Genomic DNA, 10,311 nt, shown 5'->3' with positions numbered 1-10,311 from the left:
AATTAGACAAATCCTTCCGTTCAATATCATTTGATTTACAGGCCGTTCTGAATTTACCACATGCTGGAGACGCACAAATTTACTATAAGCGAAAACTCTCAGTGTATAATTTTACAATTTATGAGGCCCACTCTTCGGATGGAATGTGCTATCTCTGGAATGAGTGTGAAGGGCAACGAGGCTCCTCAGAAATAAGCACATCACTTTTGCATTATTTCCAAAATCTGCCAGATAGCGTCACCCATGTTGCTTCATTTTCTGATACCTGTTCAGGTCAAAACCGAAATCAGTATGTCGCATCAGCCATGCTTTATGCAGTTCAGAGTTTAAAAACGCTCGAAATCATTGACTTAAAGTTCATGGAATCCGGCCACAGTTATATGGAAGTGGACTCCATGCACTCTGTGATTGAAAGGGCCACAAAACATGTGCCTTTATACACAGATAGTGAATGGGTGGCTGCGATTCGGGGTGCAAGGCGTAATCCAAGGCCTTATATAGTTAACCATGTACAACATCCATACTTTTATAACATGAAAGAATTGGCATTTCATGTCATGGAAAAACAGGACGAAAAACACAGCTGGAGACAAAGTTAATTGGATGCATATAAAGTGGATGCGATTTACCAAAAGTAACCCAGGAATAATCAATTATAAGTATAACATCAGTGATAGAGAATTCCTCACTCTTGATACAGGAAAGGGTAATTCAAAAATAAATCTTTCGAAAGCATATACGAAAATGTTGCCCATTTCCAATGCCAAGAAATCAGATCTTATGAGTTTACTGTCATCAAGAGTGATTCCACCCAATTACTATCAATTTTATTCTGATCTCCCATCTTCAAGACGGTTGACAAACGTCACTGATAATGATGATGATACCGACTGACAATACTATTACAATTATTGTGAGATGAACTGTTTAATTCGGTTGGTTCTATTATGTTCTGTTAATCAATTTTTGTGCTTTAAGCAATAAAAATGTTACATTTACTTCATAGTATTATTATCACCTTTAAAAATAAGCAAATTGACTGTTAAAATGGTCTACTCTTTTACAACGTTAACAATAAAATGAATGAAGAAAAATGGAATTACTCGGTCTTGTTTTTTTTGTTTCTGATAGAGATTTAGCAATTTTGTTGATCGCAGAAAGCAGAAACTATATCCTTTTTGAATTCTAGGTGAAGATGAAAAACTAAATCTCTTTGATTTCATGAAATATTCACTGTTATAGAGCAGACAAAATGGGATAAGTCCACAGTTTTTACGAATTATTCAGTACACAATCAGAATATGTCCAATTAAGTGTCCCCACCCCCTCAAAAAACAATTTCAGTAAAATTTTGTTTGCGAAACTATAACAGTATGCCATATGCATTGTATTATCAAAATATTGTGAATCTATCTCTAAATATGTGCTGGTACGAATTGTTTAAAACTTTAAAATGCGAATATCTCAAAACAAGAAAAAAGGACTTATACGATTTGTGCTCTTAGCCATCGATACATTATAGAAATAGTGAGTAAAATTCCCAGTTTGAGATATTTTTAAAGGAATTATGTGATTACATATATTCAAGACATAAATTAACCCCGTAGTATCTGGCATTTATTATTCATAAACAGTGTAGATTTTAAAAAGTTATTGTTTTAATAAAGTATGGTGGAATCAATTGAGTTTTGTATTATTTTCAATTTGTGGCTGATTTATATTCATAAGAAAGTGTATGTCATGGGAAAGGAATTATGCCATTTTGAACTAGAATTAAAAAATGGACAGACAACACAAGGATTTGTATGCAACAAGTATATTAACACACCCTTGTGTTATAAATCAACACAAGTTAGCATTTCAAAACAACACACAAGAGAGGGTATACAACACACAAGTTTGTTCAATTCTAACACAAGTTTGTGTGTTTTTCCCACACAAGTTTTAACACAAGTCTTGTGTTGATTAACACAAGACTTGTGTTGAAGACCGAGCAACACAAGTTTGTGTTGTGTAATATAGACACATCACTTGTGTATTAACTTGTGTTGTTTCAACACAAGATTTTTTTTCAGTGTGGAAGGCGGCTTTTTGTTCAATTTTCTTCATTGCTCTTTCTTAATTCTTAATTCTAAGTTCTTTTCTCTTAATTTGTACGCTTAATTCAACATTTGTTATCAAAAATTTACATTTGTATACAAAAATCATAATTTGTACCGAAAATGAACATTCATTGATAAACATTCGGTTTTCCAATTATTTAGGTGATAGAATCTATCCTAAAAAAAAAAAAATACTGAAAATATCCTCAAATAAAATCAACAAATTATACAAATGTAGCTCAACCTATTATCATCAAATGCAAAACGTCATACACAAAACTGGACCATCAAAATAATGTTCAAATATAAATGTTCAATAATAAATTTCGCCCGACAAATCGTGCAAAACATTTCTCCAAATACATGTCGAATATATTTGAAGGTCATGATTATGACGACAGGTGTCGCTGTACAACCAACAAAAAATAAGATTTAGACTATAGATAGCCTCTATCATCCAGTTCAACCACCCAAGCTATCTTAGTTCTGGTGGCATTTGAACACCAATTAACAGCAGGAATTGACTTAGACTGTTTATTAGGAGGCCGTACAACACCTTCGCTTACAGATGGTATTATGAAACAAATTTGTAATTGTTGCTTATTATTATCAAGTTTTACTAAAACAATTTTCAATGTAGACAGTGAAGTGATTTTTGTCTTGAGTCCACCTTAAAAAACAATGAGCAGGAGTAGGCCTAACTATTGAACCTGAAGTTTAACTGTTTTTTAATTTCAGAAACACGAGCAAAACGAGGTACTTATTGTGTCGATGGCGAATGTAAGTATTTTTCTTCAAAAAGAATCTAAATAATTTCATACGTTAGCAATGGTAGGTTGTAGAAAAATATCATCTATCACGAAAGTGACCAAATTGTCTAAACAACCAGTTTATCCCCTTTCACAATAATTTAAATTTGGAATACATTTTGGTTTGGATTTCTTTAAACATGATAATGAAAGCTAACGAATTGGTTGAAGTCGGTCGGGCTCGTTTAGAGGCTTCAGCAATATAGTTCATTTTGTAATATCATCATACCGTTCGGATTCTATGCTAGGCTATTATATACTGATGCCAGTCCGACCTTTATAGGTACCTACCTAGCTGATCCTACTTATATAAATATAAGTATCACCTATATATGTTATAACATTTCAGTCAATTCAATTTGTTTTGAGCCGAAAACACCACCACCCCCTGCAGTACCACCACCGACAACTCAACCTCCGCCAGGACCGCCTGTAACCGCACCACTATCAGGAATATCACCATATTGCTCTGATCCATGTATGTTAATTAATATATTTCTCTTTATTATACCTTGCATATACCGATATCAGGTATTGAATTTTTAATCTAATATTCATTGAAATCTAAAAACGGTTTACTTTTCTTTTTGAGCTTTTTGACTGTTATACAATTGAATAATTTATAAAAGTGATATGTTTTTAACATAATGTTAATATTATCCAGTTTTGTGTGTGTTCTGTGGTACATGTGGTAGTGATATTGAAACAACCACTGTAGTGGCTACAACAACCGCCCCAGAAACACCCACTACAATGTCTGAAACCACAACTACCATGGTCGATACAACAACTGTTGTTGGAACTGCCACTACTGCAGCTGAAACTACTACGTCAGTTGTTGACACTACTACGTCAGTAACTGAAACCACTACCTCTGTTGCAGAAATTACTTCTTCAGTGCCTGAAACGACATCATCTGCAGCTCAAACAACTACACCTGAGGAAGCTACTACATCTGCAGCTGCAACCACAACAACTGCTAAAGCATGAAAATGAATATCTAATAAAATGAAATGCCTTTTTATTTTTCTTCCTAAAATCTTTACTTAAGACATTCACAAGAAATGTTGAAAGTCAGGCTTCCGGGGACAAACAAATTTCAATTTCGTTTCTTTCCTTTCTAATATTTTGTTTACATTTTAATCCAACATACGAGATGGCCCGTAGCAAAAAAAAAATTAGATGAAATCCACCAAAGAAAAAAACGTGGTAAAATTTGTCTCCATAGACTAACATGGTGACATTGGCCTAATTTAACAAGTTACCACGCCGTGGTAAATAGCTGTAGGGGTACTTCGGACTATTTGCCACGCTTACCACGCCAGTGGTAAATAGTTTTGTATTATTTTAAATTTGCGGCTGATTTATATGCATAAGAAAGTGTATGTCATGGGAAAGGAATTATGCCATTTTGAACTAGAATTAAAAAATGGACAGACAACTGTATTGGATTAATATGGGACATTACTATAAACAATGAAACAGTTATTGTTAATTATATTCGCCACATCAATTATTTTTCTCAACAAAACATTATTTATCATTTTATATGTTTTACTTCTGTAGTACCTTTAAATTCAAGGTGCACAACTCCAGTTTTCTTATTGGCATTAGTGTTTCTATTTATGTTCCACCAATCAGAAATAAGGAAAGTTTGACCTAGTTTAAGAGGAATGATGCCATAGTCAGTTCCATAGTCAGTTTTCAAACATGTGCTGTTTTAAAATATAGTAGTCAGTTTAGGACCGTATTCAAAAGGAAAAGTAAGTTTTTGTATTTTAATATGTAATGGAACTATTGTAGAATGTGTCACTTTTTTATCTTTTGCATTTATTGTCTTATTCACAATGTTTTATTCTTTTTATGGCAAATCATGTTATATTTCCTTTGTTTGTATTTGGACATTGCTATATGTATATATTTTCTCCCGTTTCAGTGCATTAGCCTTATTGTTTAGTTTGCATATGATTAACCTTATTGTTTAGTTCATGTATTATCCAGATGTAAGTCTAAGCCATAATTACCCCTTTGTAAAACAAAATTGTGTTTTATTTCCTTTGTTCCCCCTTGTTTCATTGCATTAGTCTTTTAGTATAGTTCATGTGTCTTGATGTAAGTAAGACTTTTTATTGTTAGATAGTACAGTAGAGAATAGTTACGATTTTAGTTTAAACTTTTGAATACCTTTTATATATGTTTCATGTGTTAAGAAAACCTTATTTGTTTATTTAAGGTTTTACCAAGTTTTTTATTACGATTGAAGATTGTTTAACAATAAAGAATATTGATGATCAACTTGAGTTGAAACTACCCTTCTAAAGAATACATCGGTCCAGGGATCACATCCCAATACAGTAAAACTTTTACACTAAGACGAAGGGTTACCAGTCCATTGTTACCAGTCCAGTGTTCCAGTCCAGTGTTCCAATCAAGATATCACGTTTCGAAAACATTGTAGAAAAATAGTTGAAAGCTGTGCCAGTCGCAGGAAGCATCTATTTAAAGACAATTTTTTGATCTACAACAATGGATATCGAAACACTAAAACAGTCACGAAGTAAGGCAAAACAAACAGTAACAATCAGTGCTAGGAGACTAATAACATCGTGCCAAAGAAGTCCTGATATGGAAGTTTTAACAATTTTAATGTCAGAATTGGAGAATTCTTATAGTGACTTTACTGAAGTTGACAACAATTATTCTGATAGAGTGTCAACTGAAGAAATGTCTGAACATAGAATAGTTAATGGTGAGAGCTTGGTGTGTTTCGGAGGATAGAGATTAACTTAGATTCTGCTCAACCTGATGTACACTCATTGCAATTCGACAGTGATGCACTCGAATCCATTCTCAGTACGATTAATCAAAATATGCAAAAATTACAGAGCATATTTTTCACAAATTGAACCAGAACAAGAAGAAAATTATGAAGTAAATGATGCTGTTGACAATATTAAACGAAAAGTGTATCTCTTTCTAAAACATTCAACAACAGATAAGCTTACACCAATCGGCATTTCTTCGAGTCAACCATTTCAATCTGTGGCAAGTTCAGTTTCTGTTTCAACACCTATGTTCTCTGCTCCAGTTCACACATTGTCATCCAGTTACGATGTTGGTAGAACAATTCCGGCATCTACTTTCACATATACTAATCCCCAAGTGCACAATTCCGAATATAGTTCACCTGGTTTTAACTCAGAATTTGGAAGACGTACCAGTCCCAATAACAGTTCAAATTCAGACATTAAACTTAAAAGATTGTCTTTACCAACCTTTTCTGGAAAGAGAAAAGATTGGCCAGAGTTTAAAGCTGTATGGCGGGAGTTGGCAGAGAAAGCTTATTATAACAGGATTACTCTGGCCCATGAATTGAAACGATCAGTGCATGGTGAAGCTGCTCAACGTATCAAATCAGTCTTTGCTACCAAACCAGAAGCGTATGACATCATGTGGCATAAATTGGAGGCATACTATGATAACTCCAGTGCAAGCGTCCAAGCTGCTCTTGAAAGTCTACAAAGGTTAAAGCTAGTGAAAGAAGATGACTTTAAAGGCCTAGTGGAACTTATTGATGAAGTAGAGGCTGCCTACAGTCAACTGGAAGAATTAGGACAACTTGCAACTCTAACCATGAGAGACGTCGATCAAGCAGCAGCTTTACTCCCGACTCATCTAAAATTTGAATGGATTAGAAGATATCATGATTTAAGTTCTTTTGATAAAGTTAAGCCATTTGTGCCATTCATGAAGTTTCTCGAACGTGAGCGGGAAGTCGTATCCAGACTAGCTGAGACTCAAAACAAAGCTAGAAGGGATTACAGTAAAGAACAATCTCATGTCAACAGTTACCGTACTAGAACCACATACCAAGGTCACAGTAAAAGCTCTGAAACCTCAGAAGAATTTCTATCCTTGTGCAATTCATCAAAGAAGTGATATTGCACATGTAACAGCTGATTGTTTAGAATTCCAGAAACTCGAACAACCAGCAAGAGTTGAAAAGTTAATGCAAACCAATGCATGTTTCATTTGCTTTGGGGACCATCAAAGGGTGAAATGTCCAAATGGAAAACTTTGTTCCCATTGCAATGAATCTAATCATCATCCATCGATTTGCAGAAAACGCAACAGAGAGAAACCCACCACTACTTCAGTAAACCAAGCTAGCATTCTCTCAGGCACAAATGCTACTGATTCGTCAAGTCTAGCACTCTACCCCATTCAACAAGTTCCAGTAGCAGGTACGGGAAAGGTAGTCACTATCTTCTGTGATGGAGGTTCCAACACTACATACATCACCCACAGAGCTGCTGATCGTATAAAAGCACGCAAATTAAACACCTTTACGTTAGATGTCACTACCATGGGAAATGTACAGAGGTCATATAACACTCGACAATATGAGATTTGGTTGCAGACACAAAGTGGGAAAAAAGTAAGAGTAGTTGCCTTTGGTGTGGAGAACATAACAGGCACGGTCAGTAAGCTGGACACTCTCATTTTGAGCGAGTTGTTCCCAGATTATGATCCCAATCTACTTCAACGGCAGTCTAACACAGTAGATATTTTGCTAGGTTGTGACTATTTCGGACTACATCCCAAGACTGAAGTAGCTAAAGCTGGTGAACACCTCAGTATTATGTTTGGAGAGTTTGGCGTCACATCATTCAACACATCATCTGTATTCTCATCATGAATTTGTGTCGCCAAGCCATCGACCAGCAATGTACGCACCAATAAGTTTAGGGCAACCCTCTGATATACCTTACAGCATTAGTTCTGTGAATGCTGTCAACACCTTTTACAACAAGAACAGTGACAAGGATATTGACACATTTATTAAAGGCGAAGAGCTGTGCACTGGTACAACTCCACGTTGTGGTGCATGTCATTGTGGAAAATGTCCAACAGTTGGCCACACATTCTCCTTCAAAGAAGAACAGGAGCTCAGGATTATTCAAGATAATCTTCAATATGATGCAGAAAGGAAATGTTGGATCACCAGTTATCCATGGTTAGTTGATCCCGTTGCTTTACCAAATAACTATCAGGCAGCATTCAGCACCCTAATGAATACTGAACGTACATTAAATAAAGATCCACAATGGGCTACTACTTATAAGCTACAGATCCAGGATATGGTTGATCGGCAGGTTGCAAGGAAATTGTCAGTAAAGGAAGCAGAATCATGGAAGGGTCCACTTTTTTATATCAGTCATTTGGCAGTTTCGAATCCGAAGTCCCAGTCCACTCCTGTTCGAATTGTTTTCAATTCTAGTCAAATCTACCAAGGAATCTCTCTGAACAGCTGTCTCGCTAAAGGACCAGATGCGTATCTTAACAACTTGGTAGGGTTACCATTAAGATGGAGGGAGGAGGAGGTTGCAGTAGTAGGGGACATCAAGAAAATGTTCAACTCCATATATTTAGAATCTTTGGAGCAACAATGTCATCGTTTCTTGTGGAGAGATCTGGAACCAGATAGAACGCCTGATATTTATGTTATTGAACGAGTCAACATGGGAGACACACCTGCTCCAGCAATTAGTACAGAGGCGATCTACAAAACAGCAGATATGTTTCATCATGAAAGTGCAAGAGCGGCTGAATTCCTAAAGAAATCCAGTTATGTAGATGACCTGATTGACTCGTTCCATAACTTGTCTGATGCTCAAAAGGTTACATCTGAGGCAGAGATGATGCTCAACAAAGGTGGTTTCAAAATCAAATGTTGGCAATTTAGTGGAGAGTCAAATGTGCATGTAACAGGAGATCCATCTGAGTCTACCAACTCCAAAGAAGTTGAAATGTTACTAAAAGGCACGAAGGACAATCTTCGAGTACTTGGTCTTGGTTGGAACCCAGTTCCAGATATCATGCTATTTCAAGTAACACTCAATTTCTCCAAGATGAAAAAGGGACAACGCACAGGACCTAACCTTCTGGAAGCCAATCTACCAAAGGATATTCCAGTTGTTCTCACCAGGCGTATGGTATTAGAACAAGTCATGGTAATTTATGATTCATTGGGATTACTCAGTCCATTTACACTTCTTGCTAAAGTATATTTAAGAGAAACTTGGGAATTAAAACTTGGATGGGATGATCAACTTCCAGAAAATTTACGAATGAAATGGGTAAATTTCTTCAAAACTTTGTTTGAATTAGAACAACTAACGTTCCAAAGATGTTTACATCCATTAGATGCAGTTGGACAACCTTCTTTGATTATATTGAGTGATGGTAGTAATGTTGCATATGGATTTGCAGCATATATCATGTGGAAATTACAAGACGGCGGACATTGGTTAAGGTTAATAATGGCCAAATGCAGAATTGCTCCAATCAACAGATTGTCAACTCCCCAGATGGAATTGAATGGTGCAGTCCTTTCCAAGAGAGCAAGTGTAGTGTTACAAAAGGAGATGCGGTTTAACTTTGAAAGAATTCTTCATCTTGTTGACTCAGAAACAGTCTTGAATATGCTCAACAAAACCAGTACCAGATTCAAAGTTTATGAAGGCGTTAGAATTGGTGAAATCCAAGCTGTCTCTAATGGTGATATGTCAAATTGGGCCTGGATTTCGGGTGACAATAACATAGCAGATTGGTTAACCAGAGGTCGTACTCCAAAACAGTTGGGAAATGAATCCGAATGGTGGAATGGTCCATCAATTTTATATAAACCGGAAGAAGAATGGGGATTAAAATTTGGTTTACAACAAGATATCTCACTACCAGGAGAGTGGAAAGTGTGTAGAACAGCAGCAACACTTGCTTGTCAACAGTTTATTGACTATAATCGTTATAGTTCAATAAAAATCATCATATGGATCGTAGCAAGGCTAAAGAACATCATCACACACAAGTCTTTAAAAGGCGGACAACGCAGTAATGTAACACCAGAGGACTTACGAAAAGCAGAGAACTTCATAGTCAAAGACATACAGCGCACTATAACAGAAGAATTACAAAAGGTCAATTGCAAGTCAGGAATAGGAGGTCGTTATTCAAGACTCAACCCAGTCAAAGGCCAGGATGGGATATGGGTTGTAGGACAACGCATGCAGAAGTATAATGCTATGACAGCTGATTCTGAACTTCAGAAGCTACTGCCTAAAAATCATTATGGCACCAAACTGTTCATGCAACGTGCTCATGAGTCCGGTCATCGAGGCAGAACTGCAACTTTGTCTAAATTTAGACAGCATTTCTGGGTCCCCCATGGAGATAAACTTGCCAGAAGTTCGAAAAGAAGTTGCCAGCTTTGCAAGTTAAGAGAACCAATTCTTCTCAAACAAGAAATGGGTCTATTACCTGAAGCACGTTTGAAACCATCTACTCCTTTCAATCATGTTATGCTTGATTTGTTTGGACCCTACTTGGTTCGTGGTGAG

At 36.2% G+C, this 10,311-nt stretch overlaps 1 protein-coding gene across 1 annotated transcript; it reads left to right on the top strand.

The window, feature by feature from the left end:
- Positions 1 to 1,780: 1,780 nt before the first annotated feature.
- LOTGIDRAFT_155679 (hypothetical protein) lies at positions 1,781 to 3,901 on the top strand (the record flags this gene model as incomplete). Its single annotated transcript, XM_009068219.1, has 4 exons — positions 1,781 to 1,814; positions 2,841 to 2,882; positions 3,261 to 3,389; positions 3,576 to 3,901. 4 exons carry the CDS (start codon positions 1,781 to 1,783, stop codon positions 3,899 to 3,901), a joined length of 531 nt encoding a protein of 176 aa, XP_009066467.1.
- Positions 3,902 to 10,311: the final 6,410 nt, after the last annotated feature.

The sequence above is a fragment of the Lottia gigantea genome (assembly GCF_000327385.1).
Source record: "Lottia gigantea unplaced genomic scaffold LOTGIsca_9, whole genome shotgun sequence".
Classification (NCBI taxonomy): domain Eukaryota; kingdom Metazoa; phylum Mollusca; class Gastropoda; family Lottiidae; genus Lottia; species Lottia gigantea.
Note: the sequence above shows the minus strand (reverse complement) of the source record. Positions and strands in the feature narration are given on the sequence as shown.